The sequence below is a fragment of the Ursus arctos genome, unplaced genomic scaffold (genome assembly GCF_023065955.2).
Source record: "Ursus arctos isolate Adak ecotype North America unplaced genomic scaffold, UrsArc2.0 scaffold_2, whole genome shotgun sequence".
NCBI lineage: Eukaryota > Metazoa > Chordata > Mammalia > Carnivora > Ursidae > Ursus > Ursus arctos.
The window spans coordinates 67,131,593-67,148,771 of NW_026622874.1; the positions used below are offsets into that span (position 1 = coordinate 67,131,593).

The 17,179-nt window shown below is 53.1% G+C and overlaps 2 protein-coding genes across 10 annotated transcripts in view; one reads left to right on the forward strand and one right to left on the reverse strand.

Moving 5' to 3' along the window:
• HAGH (hydroxyacylglutathione hydrolase) overlaps positions 1–10,131 on the reverse strand; it is a 27,911-nt gene extending 17,780 nt beyond the window's left edge. For 3 of the 9 annotated variants that reach the window (XR_007191314.2, XM_048224938.2, XM_048224937.2), the window contains exons 1-5: positions 10,009–10,131; positions 7,048–7,223; positions 6,528–6,592; positions 2,533–2,650; positions 1,505–1,613 (exon numbers count right to left, since the gene is read on the reverse strand). Coding sequence is in view for 7 of the 9 variants with exons in the window: in XM_048224938.2 (XP_048080895.2) it covers positions 1,505–1,613; positions 2,533–2,650; positions 6,528–6,592; positions 7,048–7,223; positions 10,009–10,084 (544 nt within the window). In the remaining 2 variants the exon portion in view is untranslated. Of the gene's footprint in view, positions 1–1,504; positions 1,614–2,532; positions 2,651–6,527; positions 6,593–7,047; positions 7,224–9,139; positions 9,454–9,664; positions 9,805–10,008 lie in introns of those variants that run through there. The other 6 variants (XR_007191313.2, XM_044379147.3, XM_044379146.3 and 3 more) reach the window with 4 other exon arrangements.
• A 177-nt stretch (positions 10,132–10,308) lies between these two features.
• On the forward strand, positions 10,309–12,382 carry FAHD1 (fumarylacetoacetate hydrolase domain containing 1). The gene has a single exon (XM_026485023.4). It carries the CDS (start codon positions 10,593–10,595, stop codon positions 11,256–11,258), a length of 666 nt encoding a protein of 221 aa, XP_026340808.2. The 5' UTR covers positions 10,309–10,592; the 3' UTR covers positions 11,259–12,382.
• The last annotated feature ends 4,797 nt before the right edge of the window (positions 12,383–17,179 follow it).

The following is a 17,179-nucleotide window of genomic DNA, read 5'->3' on the forward strand; positions in this document are numbered from 1 at the left end:
GCTCACCAGCCACCACCTGGGTCCTCAGCACACAGGCCTGCTGCCTCACAGAGCCCCTTCCTGCCTCAGCCTTTTAGAGGGGACGTCCCCTCCTGAGACCTGCCCAGCCTCTGCTGCTTCCCTGCCCAGCAGGAGCTCGGACACACTTGTTCTCCAGGCCCCAGTGGTGGGGAGTCCTCCTCTAGCAGCACTGGCCAGACCCCTTCCCAGGAAGCCCGAACCACAACCCAGGACCACAGGGCTACCGTGGGGTCGTGCCAGACAGGAGTCAGGGCCCACCTAGCGAGGGCGGTGCCACACTGCCCCCCAGGACACGACAGGACAGCCTGGTGGTGGGACTGGGGCTCTGCCCCTGAACAACCCCCGCAGGTAGGTTGAGTCCACAAGACCCCAGAGAAGGCTGGAGCACACGCAGGCGCAGGAGACTTCGAGGTCGGGCCCTCCCTCTGGGGGAGCAGCCCCTATACCCACACCTGCCGCCGTGCCTCACTGCACGCCCTGGTTCCCACACGTTCAGTCCTCACCGTCCGGGTGGCAGACGCCAGAGCCTCAGCACCGAGGACACTACACAACTTGTCCACACACCACACCCCTGCCAGCCGCTGTCCATGGAGGACAGGCACAGCGTAGGGCCTGGGCTCAAGGCAGGGTCTCACAGCAGGCGGCCCCACCCCCCAAAGCAGGGACGAGACTTCTCCAGTCTGCGCAGTCCCCAGGGACCCACCTCGCTCCCAGGCCCTGATCACTCCCCCTGCGCCCCACCCCCCGGCACTTAGCCAGGCTGACATCCGGGGCCAGAGCAAGTCCAGGGGTCCCATGGCGAGAACGCGGAGTCCGCTCAGGGCCTGCACCTACTGCTACTGCACTGGGGACACCAAAAACGACCGAGTCTTTAAAACAAGCTTCGGTGTGGGGGTGCTGTCCAATTCACGAGGCGACAGAGGCCCCCCTTCTGTTAGCACCTCTGCCTGACCCAGGAGCCCACGGCCGCATTCACTGGTAACCGAGCCCCGCACACGCCCGTCCCACTGCGGAGCTGCTCCAGGAGCCCCATCGCATTTCCCAACTAGCTCCCACTGCAGTGACATCATGACTGAAACTTAGATTTCTGCAAGACTCCGGGCTTGAGAGCTGTCGATATGGGCTGAGAAAGGTCAGGACACAGAGAGGCCTCCGTGCAGCACACAGGCCTGCTCCGCGTCCGGCGGATGCGCTCAGCGGTTCTGCTCGCACGGACTCCCCAGCCAGCAGCCACAGCGCCTCACGTTCGCTCAAAAGGGAGAAGCCCCGCCCCCCAGATTGCTGGAAAGGCCTGTCCTGACAGTGCCCCGAACACTGGGGCCTTCCTGTGCTCTCCCTGAGGGCCGGGGCAAGCTCACCAACAGCCCCGCGCAGGAGGCTGCAAATGCTCTGCTTCTCCGCCCCCAGTGTTGAGAGGCATCCCTGAGCCAAGGGGGTCTTTGCAAAGAGTCCCTCGGCCCGGCACACACACCTGCACACTCACCTGTGAACACGGCAGGGGGCTCGGAGCTGCCGGGCTTGGTCACGAAGTAGCAGATATGTCCGGAAGTGTGGCACGGCGTCGACAGGCACTTGACACTGAGCGACCCCACCTTCAACAGAGCACGCGCTGGCGAACCTGCCCGAGGGCTCCCGAGCAAGTGGGCCACCGGCCCCACGGACGGCCGCCCCCACCCCCGGACCAGCCACCGCCCCACGGCGGCCGCTCCCAACAGGGGCGAGCGGACTTCGCTCAGCGCCGCTCCACCGAGCAGGACATGCATCTTGCTGGCGAGCGTGCGACTCCGTCCTAGGGGGCCTCGGAGGCCAGGCACTCCCCGGAACCTGGTGCTGCCCGGCGTGCAAAACCAAAGGGGCTTGTTTTACTCTTTGCCTCAAAATCAAGCCAGATCCGAACCAGGTGTCTTGCTTCTTAGAAAAGACCGTTTTCTTTCTTCGGTGCTTGGCCTTCTGCTCAGTTTTCCTTCCCGTCTCCCACTGCCCCCCCTCCCTTTACCCATAACTTCGAAAATGTTCAGCCTACAAAAAGACTGAAATCAAGACGACCCTCGGGGTGACTCTCCCGTGGGTCCCCGACCGCGAACAGGCCCCGCCCGCTACGCGCGCATCACCCTGCACATGCGCACCAGGAGCTGCACGCGTGCGCACACACCGCCCCTGAGGCGCCTGCGGAAGCTCCAGGGACATCGTCTCGCTTGACCTTACATCATCACCGCATCCGAGAGATGCAACCGTGACGGGAGAACCCGCTGCCGTCACAGTCCATGTCCCAGTTTCCCGGACTGTCTCAGAACCGGGCCCGACAGCGTCTCCCCGCAACCCGGCGCCCTCCGCAGGCGGACGTGCCTGTGATGCTCCTGACAGGGCACCGTCCCGCTGCCCTCCACCTGCCGGGTCCCTGGGTAAGGGAGGGAATGCCAGGAGCGGGGGCAAGTGCCCCCACCACAGCCCACCCCTCTGGGGCCTGGAGGCCAGCTACGCTGGAGTGCCTTCCGTTGGTTCACTGCTCACCTGCAGTGTGGACAGGTGCGTGACCTTGTGAGTCAACGCCCCGATCCGGTCATCACCCCCGCACACCTTCAACCCAGGCTCCAGCTTGACCAGCTTCTCGTTCCCGCCAGCGTGGTCCCTGGAAGTCGGAAAGGTTAGACCTGGGCTCCTGCTGATAGGCCTGGGCCTGCCAGCTCTTAAACCCCGACCACAAGTCTCCTTTCCTGGCTACCTTCTAGGTAGAAAGGCATCTCCCCACACAGGAAACTGGCTTCTTGGTCCTTTGGCTCCACGGAAAAGAACATTCTCAGACATGCCATTCCCAAGTGAGGCATTTCTGTGCCCCTGCCCTGTGGCTGCAGAAGCTTTGGAAGCAGGCAGACCAAGCTGCAGACACCTAGATGATCCCAAATGCCCCGGCTCCCACGCTTTGGGCACATAAGAGTCACCTCAGGATCTGTAGGAAGCACCAAGTCCTCACTCCCCACCCCACATCCTGCCGCAGTTGGCCTGGGGGCAGTCTGAAGAGCAGGAGTTTTAAAGTGCCCCCCCCCCATGACTCTCGCAGGTGACCCAGTTTGGGACCCATTGCCCTGAGCAGGTGGAAGCTGTCTTCTAAAATGGCAACGCCCGGGGCGCCTAGGGGGCTCAGTCGTTTAAGGGTCTGACTCTTGATATCAGCTCAGGTCAGGATCTCAGGGTCGTGAGATGAGTGGAACCTGCTTAACATTCTCTCTCTCCCCCTCTCCCTCTGCCCTCCCCACCTCCCTAAAAATAAATAAATAATAAAATAAAATGGCAATGCCCCACCCAAAAGAACACCAAAAAACTGCTAGAACTGATACACGAATTCAGGAAGGCTGCAGGATACAAACCAATGTGGAAAGTCCTGTTGCATTTCTATATGCTAATGAAGCAGCAGAAAGAGAAATTAAGAAAATGATCCCGTTTACAATTGCACCCAAACCGTAAGATACCTAGGAATAAACCTGACCAAAGAGGTGAAAGAACCGTAGTCTGAAAACTATGGAACACTCATGAGAGAAACTGAAGACAGAAAGAAACAAGGACATTCCATGCTCATGGACTGGAAGAACAAACAGAAAATGTCTGTACTACCCAAAGCAATCTACACATTTAACGCAATGCCTATCAAAATATCACCCCCATTTTTCACAGAGCTACAACAAAGAATACTAAAATTTCTACGGAACCACAAAAGACCCTGAAGAGCCAAAGCAAACCTGACAAGCAGAAGCAAAGCCGGTGGCATCACAATTCTGGATTTCAGTCTATATTACAAAGCTGTAATCATCAAGACAGTGTGGTACTAGCACAAAAACAGACACAGAAATCAGAGGAACAGAAGAGAGAACTCAGAAACGAACCATCCAAAAATACCCAATGGAAAAGACAGTCTCTTGAACAAATGGTATTGGGGAAACAGGACAGCCACATGCAAAAGAATGAAACTGGACCACTTTCTTACACCATCCACAAAAATAAATTCAAAATAGATGAAAGACCTAAATGTTAGACAGGAGACCATAAAAATCATAGAGGAGAACACAGGCAATGATGTCTCGTAGCAACTTCTTACTAGACACGTCTCCGGAGGAAGGGAAACAAAAACAAAAATGAACTACTGGGACTTCATCAAAGTAAAAAACTTCTGCACAGCAAAGGAAACAATCAACAAAACTACAAGGCAGCCTAAAGAATGGGAGAAGATATTTGCAAATGACATATCTGATAAAGGGTTAGTATCCAAAATATATAAAAAGCTTATATAACCCAACACCCAAAAAATGAATAATCCAATTAAAAAAATTGGCAGAGGACCGGAACAGACATTTCTCCAAAGAAGACACAGAGATGGCCAACAGACACATGAAAAGGTGCTCACTATCACCATCAGGGAAATACAAATCCAAACCCCAATGGGATATCACCTCCCACCTGTCAGAACGGGTAAAATCAACAACACAAGAAACAACAGGTGCTGACGAGGATGCGGAGAAGCGGGAGCCCTCGTGCACTGCTGCTGGGAACGCAAGCTGGTGCAGCCACTCCGGACAACAGCGTGGAGGCTCCTCAGAAAGTTAAAAATAGAGCTACCCTATGATCCGGCAGTCGCACTACTATTTACCCAAAGCTACAAGAACACCAATGCAAAGGGATACGTGCACCGCTTACAGCAGCAGCAGCGACAAGAGCCGAATTACGGAAGCAACCTGAGCGCCCACGCACTGATGAACAGACAAAGACACGGCGTGTGTGTGTGTGTGTGTGTGTGTGTGCACGCACACACACAATGGACTGTTATTCAGCTATGAGAAAGAACGAAATCTTGCCATTTGCAATAACACGGAGGGAGCTACAGAGTATCATGCTAAGTGAAATGTCAGAGAAAGACAAATGCCATAGGATCTCACTCATGTGGAATTTCAGAAACAAAACAAATGAACAAAGGGAAAAGGAGACAAACCAAAGAACAGACTCTTGAGAGGAAACAGATGGTTACCAGAGGGGAGGCGGGTGTGGGGAAGGGTGGCGCAGGGGGCAGGGTTAAGGAGCGCACTTGTGATGAGACGGTAATGGAGAGAACTGCCGATCACTCATGTGCCACACCTGCAGCCTGGAACACTGTCCGCTAACTGGAATTAAAAACTTGTTTATAATTTAAAAAGTAAAAATAAAAACACATCTTTAAACAAATAAACACATACATACATACATACATACATACGTAAATCAGCAATGCCTGAGGGCGACTAGGGGCCAGGCCAGCCCCTGACGCACCGAGGGGCTGACAAGGGGCTGGACGTGCGCCCAGCCAGGGCCCCGCGCCAGATCAGCCTTCCCAGGACAAGCAGGGCTCCTGTTCCTCACTACACATTCATCCACAGAGCCCCTCGAGCGGCCCAGACCCAGCAGGGCCCACAGATAACAGGGGCGGGCCGGCCCTGCCCACCCGTCTGCTACACCCAGGGCAGCTCCAACACCTCCTCGAAGTGCAGGGAGGGAGGGAGGCACTGGCGCCTCAGGGCTCACTCTGGGGCCGAATTTGGGGTTTTGTATTCTAACATAAACATATGAAAAACCCCAGAGCATCACAACTTGAGAAAAGTCACCTGGTGGTTGCTTAGCAAGGGAGAAAGAAGCCAACCCTGAGGCTGTGCGGGAGGCAGATCTGGCTTTTTCCCAGAAAGCAAGCCCAGGGCACAGCGGCCAAGAGCAAGGCTGCCAGCCCACCTCTGCTTTTAGGAGTTAACAGCTGATGCCCCCAAAGCTAAACCCCAAAGGCTCTCGGTGCCCTAGTGTCTCAACCAAGAAGTGGCCACCGTTGAACAAACTCTGGCCAATCCATGTCCTCAGGACCCTCCGCCGGGATGCGACAGCCGCTAGCTGCCCTCGGGCATGTACGTGGAAAAGAAAATTCTGAGCCAAATGAACACTTTTTTCTAGCTGTGAAGAGCCCCCAAAATTTCAGAAAACCCACCAAGGGTCTGGGACAAGCAGCTCTAGCACAAAAACCCAAACACACGGGGGTTTCTTTTATCCCTGAACTCCAGTTTTGAAAACCACAACCTCTCCAAATATAGCTGCTTGATTTTTAAAAACACTAAATGTCTAGAATTGTTTCTTCCCTGATATCAAAGCCAATCTCCCATCACAGAAGCCCAGACACCTTTAAATATGCTGCTGGAGGTCCTTCCAACGGAGCCCCCGAGTTAGCAGAGCCCAGGGCCGGGGCCGAGGGCCCGGGGCGGCAGCATGGGGACTAGCGTCCGCAAGTCTTCCCAGAATCCCACTGGGGCCGACCCTCAGCAGCTCAGAGAACACAGCTGGGCAGGGACAAGGGCTTCCAGCACCCCGATCCCGCAGGCCCCCACCTGAAGGAGGGCCCAGGGAGCCCGCAAGTGCCCGACCCCCACGGCCGCCAGCCGTGCACACTCTGGGGTGCACACGGCCCAGAGCCAACAGGCCCAAGCAGCCAGTTGGTGAGGGCTTACCAGTGGTGGTGGGTGGTGAGCACCGTGGTCAGCTTCACACCGTGCTTTTTCACCGTTTCTACAACCTGCAACCAAACGTGAGGCAAGATGGGGGCCGTGGTCACACCCCCAGCACTGGCCGGATGAGATGCAGGGTGGGCAGCAGGACCCAGGATTGGCTGGGAGGGGCCACGCCCTGTCGTGACCCTGGCGACTTGCCCCTGCTCGAGGTCTCTCTTGACCCAATTGGCAGTTCAGGGCCAGCCACGACCTCTCTAAGCCCCGCCAGCCGAGGGCACCGCCCCCGGGGCTTCCTGGCTCCGAGGGACCTTACAGACAGAAGCCCATTGCTCCCCTTGCCCAAGCCGTCAGTGGCCTCCACCCCTCACTGGCCTTCTGCCCGACGGCAGAGTGGCTGGCCACCAGTGGTTTTGCAGAAGCCAAATGGGTGAGTTTCTGTTTAGCTTCGGCCAAGCTACAAGGGCACTGCAGCTGTTAGCCCTCGCAGGGGATGAAGTGCTGCTGGGGCCCTGCCTCCCACCTTCTGCGGCTGCACCGGGTCCACGATGGCGGCCTCCTTGGTCTCGTCATCAATGATCAGGTACATGTAGTTGTCGGTGAGGGCAGGCAGTAACTCAACCTTCATGGTGCCCTGTTCCACGGTCAAGCTCTTCCTTATACCCGCGTGATGGAGGAGGACTCCCAGCAGCGCTGGGCCTGAAGACAAAAGCGCAGCCTCGGTCCGTGTTCACGGGAGGCCGCCCCAGGCTGAGACTTAAAGACAAGCCCTCGGCCCGGGAGGCCTGGCGTCCCGGGGATGCGACATCCCGGGACAGTGACTCGGCGAGTGGCAAAGTGTGAGGCTCGCCATGTCGGGTTTTCTGAGTTCCTTCAGTAAAGAAGAAAATATCCTCATTTTACCACATCCGTAAGAAAAACACAGAAATTTCTTCACATGCATGTTCAGGGAAATCACTTCTTTCAGACTATGACCCTGATTTTCTTTTTCAAGAGCTCTCAGAGGACAGAAGTGCTGGTTTGTGCCTGTGATTCAGACCACTGTCAGAAGTGACCAGTGCCAGTCCTAGGGTGTTCACACCCGACTCAAAAAGACCACGAAGAGAGGAACCCGGAGGGCGAGCGCCTCTGACCCTTCCTAGGCCTCCAGCCAGAGAAGAAAACAATCTTCACTTTCACAGGCAGAAACTCGAAATTTGAATCACGCACAAAACGCACCAGGGACTGAGACATAGGAGAGGTGGCCACCTGTCTCAGATTCAAGGGCACAGGACACAGAGTCGCCCCAGTTGAACCAAAGGACCCTGCCAGGGTGTGTCAGGAGTGAGCAGGAGCCAAAAGCATCCTCCACCGAGGAGTCAGGTGCCAAAGTATTTTCTTTCTTTCTTTTTTTCTTTTTTTTAAGATTTTATTTATTTATTTATTTATTTATTTATTTATTTATTTATTTATTTGACAGAGAGAGCGAGCCAGCGAGAGAGGGAACACAGGCAGAGCAACAGGTAAAGGAAGAAGCAGGCTTCCAGCGGAGCATGGAGCCCAATGCGGGGCTCAATCCCAGTACTCTGGGATCACGCCCTGAGCCGAAGGCAGACACTTAACGACTGAACCACCCAGGCGCCCTGCCAAAGTATCTTCAACAATGAAACTCCTCCTATTCAATCGAAAAATTCACAGAGGCCCCAACAATACTTTAAGTCTTAATGTGAAAGAGAGGAACACCACAAAAGGTGACAAAAGACAGCCATGAAATTCTGGAGGAGGTGCTGGAATGAGGGCCTCTTCCAAAAGGGATCCAGAAAAAAGGCAGGAGCCACTGACTGACAGACCACATCTCCAGGGGCCACCTCAAGCTGGATTCAACCACCTCTGCCATGGCCAGGGAAAGTGCAGCTTTAAAGAGTACACAGAGATATCCAATTCCCCTGTCCCTGGACAACCAGCTGGGCGATTTCCAGGCCCTTCTCCTCAAGCACAGCATAACAAACATTTCTAAATGATCAGGTTTCTGTGACAGTCCAGCTCCCCAAGGCCCCAGCACCATCCGAGCCCAGGAAGGACTACAGAGCAGAGTGTGCATACTGGGGGTTGGAGAGGGAGGAAAGCAGGGCTGAAAGAGGACTCTGCTTCGAGTCTGGGAGAGGAACACTGCGCAGGTGAAGGACGCATGATCACATCCTGTGCTCAGGCTCCTCTCGGTGCTATAAAGCTTCTCCCGGAGAATCTGGCGAACTTAGTTATTTCTGCAGGCACCACCAAAAGCCTTACTCCTTTCCCAAAAATCATGCCTGAGAAATGCTTCCAGCTCACTGGTTTGCAACTGTGACCTTTTGAATAAGCAGAGGGCACAGAACTGCAGCCTAAGTCCAGGCCAAGTCCTGAGACATGTTTTGTTTGGCTTCTCTTGAACTGGGCCCGTCCTTCTGCTCGGCATCCCACGGCTGGGACCGGCTCCCTTCTGAGTGAGGCAGCCAATAACCTGCCAATTCCCTGTCGTCCCACTTACACTCTCTGCCTGACTCCGGAAGCCAAAGGTCTTAGCCATGACACTCTGAGGGGTGTCCCCAAATGGAAAAAAAGGACAGGCTCTTTCCTTAGTAATGGCAACACCTTACCCGCTCCAGAACCTTGAGTGCTCCCAGTGAGATCTAAAACGGCCAAGGGCGGCTTCGTCTCCCTTACAACTGCTATGTGGTCATTTCTCCAACCGCTAACCATCTCCCACAGACTCGGGTTAACCTACTGCCCCTATTGCCACATCAGCCAGATAAGATATCAGGAAATAAAGAAAAATTTCAAAATCAAGGTCAAAATATTCCAACAAAGCAAGACGTAACTCCCAGTGGGAAAGGAATCTGACAGCTGGAAGCACAGGCCCTGGGAAGCCCGCGTGCCCAACACCTCTCCTTTTAGAGGGAGGGCCAGGGCCCCACAGCCGCAGGACCCAGTCTGTTGGAACCCGAGTACTGCCCCGGCTTCCTACCCTGTCTGCACTGTACATCGCGCACCCGGGTTGTTCTGGTGAGCCGAAGCTCGGGGCGCTGGGTGGGCCCCGCTGCGCCGCCCCGGGGCCCCCCACACACGCGGGGTCCGCCCGGGCGGGCGGGGCCGCGGGGCTCCAGGGGCGCACGTCTCCTTACCCGGCACAAATCCGCCAGCAACCCCCAGCTGACCAGTGACCCCACTCTGTCTTCAGCCCCCGCAAAGTCTGACTCAAGTGCCGCTGGGGCCTTTTCTCGACCCCGACCGGCGCGCCTGGACGCCGGCGAGGGTTACAAGCCTGTGTCGACAGAAAACAGCGTCAGCCCGCGGCGGCCCGGCCACTCCCGGCCGCCCCCAGCGCCCGGCCCCCTCGCGGGGGCGCGGCCCAACCGCCGCTGCCGGGTCCCGACGCCGGCGGGCCCCCCTCCGCGGGCCGGGCCCCGCGCCCCCGGCCCCTGTCAGGCGCGCCCCTCGGCGCCCCGGCCGGCGCCGGCCCACCTACCCAGGCCGCGGCGGGCGCAGACGGCTCCCAGCGCGGCGAGGCTGCGGTGGCCTACCAGCCCGCGACCCAGCACCATGACCCGGGGCGGCGGGGCGGCGGCTGCGCCGGCGGCGGCGGGGCGGTGGCGCGAGGGGCGGGCGGGCCGCACACGCCGGCGACGCGCCGCGGCCAATGGGCGCCCGCCGCCCCGCCCCCCAGCCAATCCGCGCGCGTCTCGCGCCCCCGCCCCAGACCCCGGCCAATCAGCGCCCGCGTCCAAACCCGTGCCCGCTGCGGCCGGGCTGCTGCTGACCTGAGGGCGCGGGGGGGGGGGGGGGGGGGCTGGGACCTGGCGGCTGCCGGAGGGCAGCGTCAGGGTCTCAGCCTCTCTCCAGGGACCGCCCAGTGTCCCGAGGCAGCTACTGGACAGCGGCTGCAGGGGTGGAAGCGCCGCGACCGCCGAGCACCCGCGAGAGCGCGGAACGGAACGGGCCGTCGCGGACGGGACGGCGCCGCGAGGTAGTTGGTGCCCTCCGGGGCGCCGTAGGCATCAGGTGACCGGGTCCCGGCGAAGTCACGTGACGTGCGGGGGCTCCGGCCGGGCCATGGCCGCCCCCAGGCCCCTGTCCCGCTTCTGGGAGTGGGGGAAGAACATCGTGTGCGTGGGCAGAAACTACGCGGACCACGTCAAGGAGATGCAGAGCGCGGTGCTGAGCGAGCCGGTGCTCTTCCTGAAGCCGTCCACCGCCTACGTCCCCGAGGGCTCGGCCATCCTCATGCCGGCCTACACCCGCAACCTGCACCACGAGCTCGAGCTGGGCGTCGTGATGGGCAGGCGCGGCCGCGCCGTCCCCGAGGCCGCGGCCATGGACTACGTGGCCGGCTATGCCCTGTGTCTGGACATGACCGCCAGAGACATGCAGGACGAGTGCAAGAAGAAGGGCTTGCCCTGGACGCTGGCCAAGAGCTTCACGGCCTCCTGCCCGGTCAGCGCGTTCGTGCCCAAAGAGAAGATCCCGGACCCGCACAACCTGAAGCTCTGGCTCAAGGTCAACGGTGAACTCAGGCAGGAGGGTGAGACAGCCTCCATGGTCTTTTCCATCCCCTACATTATCAGCTACGTTTCTAAGATAATGACCTTGGAAGAAGGAGATATTATCTTGACCGGGACGCCGAAGGGAGTCGGACCCGTAAAAGAAAACGATGAGATCCAGGCTGGCATACACGGGGTCGTCAGTATGAGATTTAAGGTGGAAAAGCCAGAGTATTGAGTCTGTACAAAAGCACCCTGTTATGTTTCAGGAGAGAAGGGAGCTGGACAGAAGCAAGCCAAGGTTGTTAAATGTGACAATCCTTTAATGAACTAATTCTGTTTTGTTTTCTTTTGCGACAAGAAACTAATTCTTAAATATGATTTAACTGGATTGTTATGACTTAAGGAAGATGGACCCGTCAAGGAAAATATCTAGAAAAGCTGGGCCAGAAATGGAAAGAAGATAGAGTGTCTTTTAGGAAACAACGAAATTGCGTTTTTCTGATGCTTCCAAAGCAGAGAATTTATCAAACCAAATGTTCAGAAGACTTACTTTTCTTTCCTAAAACTGGACTGGATAAGACTTTTCATTGGGGGGGCGCTTGGGTGGCTCAGTCCATTAAGCATCTGCCTTCAGCTCAGGTCATGATCCCCGGGTCCTGGGATCCAGCCCTGTGTGGCATCGGGCTCCCTGCTCAGCAGAGAGTCTGCTCCTCCCTCTACCCTTCCTGTTCGTGCTTTCTCTCTCTCTCAAATAAATAAATATAAATCTTAAAAAAAAAAAAAAGACTTCATTGGGACAGTCTGAAATCAGTAATTCAAAACTTAAACTATGCAAAGGAATCTGAAAATCATGTTTTTTCTAAATTTCCTTGATCATGATAATCATCTGGAGGTATTTGTAAAAATAAAAATTTCCACATTACTGGCCCATACCAGGCTCACTGTATTAATTAGCAGAATTAATCATCAACACTCCCAAGTGCTTCTTATCCTGGAAATGTGGCTAAACACTACTCCACATAGTTAATTTAAAATTGTATTTAATAAGTGAACGATTAATGGCAACCTCACTCATTTGTACCATGGCCTGTAGATTCTGCATTTGGGAGATAATTTTGAAACGATTGTTTTCCAAATAAAAATGCTATCGTCTAGGGGCACCTGGGTGGCTCAGTCGTTAAGCGTCTGCCTTCGGCTCAGGGTGTGATCCCAGGGTCCTGGGATCGAGCCCCACATCAGGCTCCCCCGCTAGGAGCCTGCTTCTTCCTCTCTCGCTCCCCCTGCTTGTGTTCCCTCTCTCGCTGGCTGTCTCTCTCTGTCAAATAAATAAATAAAATCTTTTTTTTTAAAATGCTTTTATTTGGTCTAAAAGTTTACTTTTATCGCTCCACTAGTGGCTAGGAGGCACATTTCCTCATTAAAGGGCTTCAGACCTTGGTCATTGACCTTTGGCCTCTAGAGCACTGTGCTTTATAAACAGAGTTAATCAGCACCTCAACCTCCAACCAGAGATGAGGAAGTCTCCCCCCAGAGGGGGAGAGCTACTTTTGTTCCTACTTGCTCTCTGCGTACAAAAAGTCTAGCCAAGATGCACAATGCCTGGTGATGTCCTTTAGGCTTAGGCAGGGGCTTCTGCTGGATATGTAAACAGAAGACATCTGCAGGCCCCTCACAGAAAACTGAGGACATCTAATTTAATAATAGCTCACATTTACTAACCCTTAATACTGCTAGGCACTGGGTCAAGAGCTTTCCATGTGTTCTTTAACCCTCAACAAAGCTGTGAGATTGGTATTACTACCATTCCTATTAAACATGAAGATGTAGATTTAGAGGCTAGCCAGCCTGGCTTTATGGTCACTCAGCTGAGGGACAGAACCAAGTTATAACCTGGCTTTCCTAAATCCAGAAGATGAAGTCTTGACCACAATGCAGGCTGCATCTTGCAGGTAGATATATAAGAAGATTCGAACATGTAAGTATTAGGCAACCCCCACATTTAATTTGTAATTGTGAGGAAGTGCCAGGATTGGACTTGTTTATTAAATGTCATACTATCTTAACTTGTTTTATCTAATAATCAAGTTTCTTATTTTAATTGCTTAAGCAATATGTGTTTATTACAGATGAGTTCAAGAATATGAATAAGCAGGGGCGCCTGGGTGGCACAGAGGTTAAGCGTCTGCCTTCGGCTCAGGGCGTGATCCCGGCATTATGGGATCGAGCCCCACATCAGGCTCCTCCGCTATGAGCCTGCTTCTTCCTCTCCCACTCCCCCTGCTTGTGTTCCCTCTCTCGCTGGCTGTCTCTATCTCTGTCAAATAAAATCTTTAAAAAAAAAAAAAAAAAAGAATATGAATAAGCAAAACCACCCAAAATTCCATTCACCCAGAGACAGCCAAAGTGAAGCACTTAGTGTACCTTCTTCCAAATCTGTGGATGTAACTGCAACTCTTAAAATAAGACTTGTGCATAACTCAATTTCCGAACCTGCTTTCCTCACAGTGTGCTGTAACTCTCTGTCGGACGGCACATTTCTGCAGCACTGTTTCCGTGACTGCGCAAGATTCTGACATCAGTCCTCCAGTGTTGGCAATGGAGATGGTTTCTAATCATCAGCACACTTGTAGTGGCTTCACTGGCCTAGGCTCCTGTAGGCGGAAGAGCTGGCTCAAGGGTGTGCTCATATGGAACGTGTATTAGTGGCAGACACAAGGCTCAGCTGAGACAAGCCCACCAAGCTGACAGACTTCGAAGCCAAAAGGTGTGAGGCGGGAGCAGGCTCACAGCAGCCCGCTTGGGCGGCACAAACCAGCACCCAGAGAGGTCAACGTTCACTATGGTGGTGGCACGAGTTTTGTCACAAACAGCTGACAACAGCATTGCATGTGTCGCACGCAAAGTCCTTGGCTTCGAGAATAAAAAACAGAGACACCAATTCCCACAATTCCCGATCTTGCTGAAATCACAGTAATCCTAGCACCCAGGAGGCACATTTTTCCCCAACTTTTTATTTTGAATAATTTAAACCTATAAAAGGTTGAAAGACTTATATAGTGAACTCTGCACACGCTTCCTTAGACTCGGTAATTGTTAACATTGGTTATGTTTGTTCTCTCTGCCGCTCTCCACACTCCGTCCCTCTGCACGTATGTGTATGCTCAAGCAGACTCCCTGCTGAGCCCAGAGCTAGGTGGGGCTCGGTCTCAGATCCTGAGATCACAACCCTGAGATCAGGACTTGAGCCAAAACCAAGAGTCAGACACTTAAACCAACTGAGCCACCCAGGCTTCCCTATGGCTATGGTCATTTTAATTTGCATTTCTTTAATAGTGAAGCTAACATCTTTTCATATTTTTGTACTTAGTAATTATTTTAATGAGACTATTGGACACATCTGTGGTATTAATGTTGGTGTGGTATCTCTTTGGTTTCAGGTAGTTTTATACTTCTTTTCAATATGATTAATTCAAATATGCTAAAAACCTTCATATGATTTAAAGGGAAAAAGTAAAGTAATTGTAAGTATAATAATTCAACTATAGGGGTGCCTGGCTGGCCCAGTTGGTAGAGCACATGACTTCTTTTTTTTTTTTTTTTTAAGACTTAGAGAGAATCTCAAGCTGACTCTGCACTCAGCACTGAGCCCAACACAGGGCTTGATCTCAAGATCCTGAGATCATGACATGACCAAAACCAAGAGTTGGACGCTCAACCGACTGATCCACCCAGGCGCCCCGAGCACACAACTCTTAATCTCGGGGTCATGAGTTCAAGCCGCACCTTGGGTGTGGAGCCTACTTAAAAAAAAAAAAAAAGTTCACCTATAAAAAAAAAAATCAAACTATAAAAGCAGAATAGGATTCACACAACAAAAATATTGCCAAATATGAGAGACTGTGAAACTGCTATCCTTCAATATTCACAATAACATACTCCCTGATCAGGTACTGGGTGCATGAGTCCAAGCACTTGACATACGTGGATGTACTCAGTCTTGACAGTCACCAAGAGAAGATGGCATTGTTACCCCCGTTTACAAAAGGAGAACCACAGATGGAGAAGCTCAGAGCGAGAGAGCATCCTGCAGGCAGCACATGGAGTGTGAGCCTGCAGTGACAGAGCCTACCCGCACAACCACCTCCATTTCCAGCTCCTGCCGCTGGACCTGCAGGTCCCATCTGTAAAATGGGCAAACAGACAGCCCTTGTATACACTGAGTACTAGGGACGCCTGGGTGGCACAGTTGGTTAAGTATCTGCCTTTGGCTTGGATCGTCATCCCAGGGTCCTGAGATCGAGCCCCATGTCCAACTCCCTGCTCAGTGGGGAGCCTGCTTCTCCCTCTCTTTGCCGCTCCCCCTGCTTGTGCTCTCTCTGTCACATAAATAAATAAAATCTTCAAAAATAATAATAAAATAATAAATTCAGTACTGTTTATTACAGTGTCTGTCACATGGAAAGCACTCAATAATGTTAGCTATTAATATTATTGTAGCAATTTAATGTCCAGAAACTTATCCCAAGGAAATAATTAAGAATGTGGACAAAAATTTAGCTACAGCTGTTTCCAATAGCAAAAAATGGGGAACATCTTAAATGTCTAACAGTATTGGATTGATTACATTCACTACCCTATGTTCATATAATGAAATGATATACAGCCATTAAATTAGGTCAAATATTGAGTAATGTAAAAAAGTTTATTACAAAGTATTAAGTGTAAATGCAGATTATAGGGTAACCTGCACTTATAAACTGCATGTTTTAACAAAGAAAGATGAATACGTACGACAGGAAAGACACACAAACATGAGGGCACTTGTAAGCGTGTGCTCCCAGCAGCTGTGACTGGCTGATCACATGAACCAAAAGGTGGAAACAGTGCAGACGTCCACAGACAGATGAATGGGTGAACAAACACAGCGCAAGAAAGAAGGACGCACTGACAGCTGCTGTGACGTGGGTGAACCTCGAACACATGCTCAGAGAAAGAAGCCAGACACAAAAGGTCACGTATCCTATGAAGTACCCAGAGTCGTCAAGCTCATGGGCAGGAAGCCGATCAAAGGTTACCAGGGGCTGGAGAAGCAGAAATGGAGAGCAATATCTAATGGAGACAAAGTGTCAGTTTGGGAAGATGAAAACTTTCTGGAGATGGACGTGGTGATGGTTGTACAACACTGTGAATGCATTTAAGGCCACTCAATTGTATACCTAAAATGGTTAAAATGGTCAATTTTATGTGATGTGTATCACATATTCTGCCACGTGCACAGCAGAATTAGGAAGGGAGAATCTTACTGAAAGCAACCACTAGTAGATTAGGAAAAATCATACAGTCACCACACTATTTACATAAAGCAAAGCAAACCTGCAGATGGGAAGATGCCAGGACCAGGAAAAGCAGCTTCCGGAGAGCAGTGGGAAGTGGAGGTGCTGGACAGGGACTCTGTATTCCGTAGTGGCAGAACGGGATGCTTCTTCCTTTATGCCTTCAAGTGCGTGAATTCTAGCTAATCTACAACCAAATATTAGATACCAACCAATTTGTCATCTTCATTTCATAAATGTGTAAGTTAAACTTTGGGAAGCCCCTTTGATTCAGTGTGGCCTGACACCCAGCCCTGTGGATTCCTATGGCATCAGATGAAATCAGCAATCAGGGGGCCCCTCCAGGGATGGGCATCGGGTTTCCTTGGTTAAGTGCTGGTGGACTGAAAGGTCAGCAAGGTAGAAGTGAAGAGGCCATTCAGAGCCCTCTGCTGCCCTCTTAGGGCCCACAGACTGTGGCTGGGGAACACTGGGTATGACATACAAGTCTAATTTGAGAATGCCTGTATTAGGCATCTGTATTATGCTCCTGAGGCCAGTGGGCAGCTGAGGCCCCTGGACAGTAGGGCTGGTACCGGCTCCTGTGGTCCAGGCATTGGTGCTTTGGGACCTGCTGCCAGAGGTCAGGGCACCAGAAGGCCTAGCAGAGCCGTTCCTGACACACCATCCGGGCCAGGTGGCCTTCCTGCTCTCTGGTGCTCTTGGACACCCACTCTTGCTTTATCAAGAGAGTGTCATGTGGCCACAGGCAGGCACCCTCACTTCTCTCTCCTCCCCAGCCTGAACCTTCCCCCTCCACCACTCTCCCGCCTTCTTTCTCAGT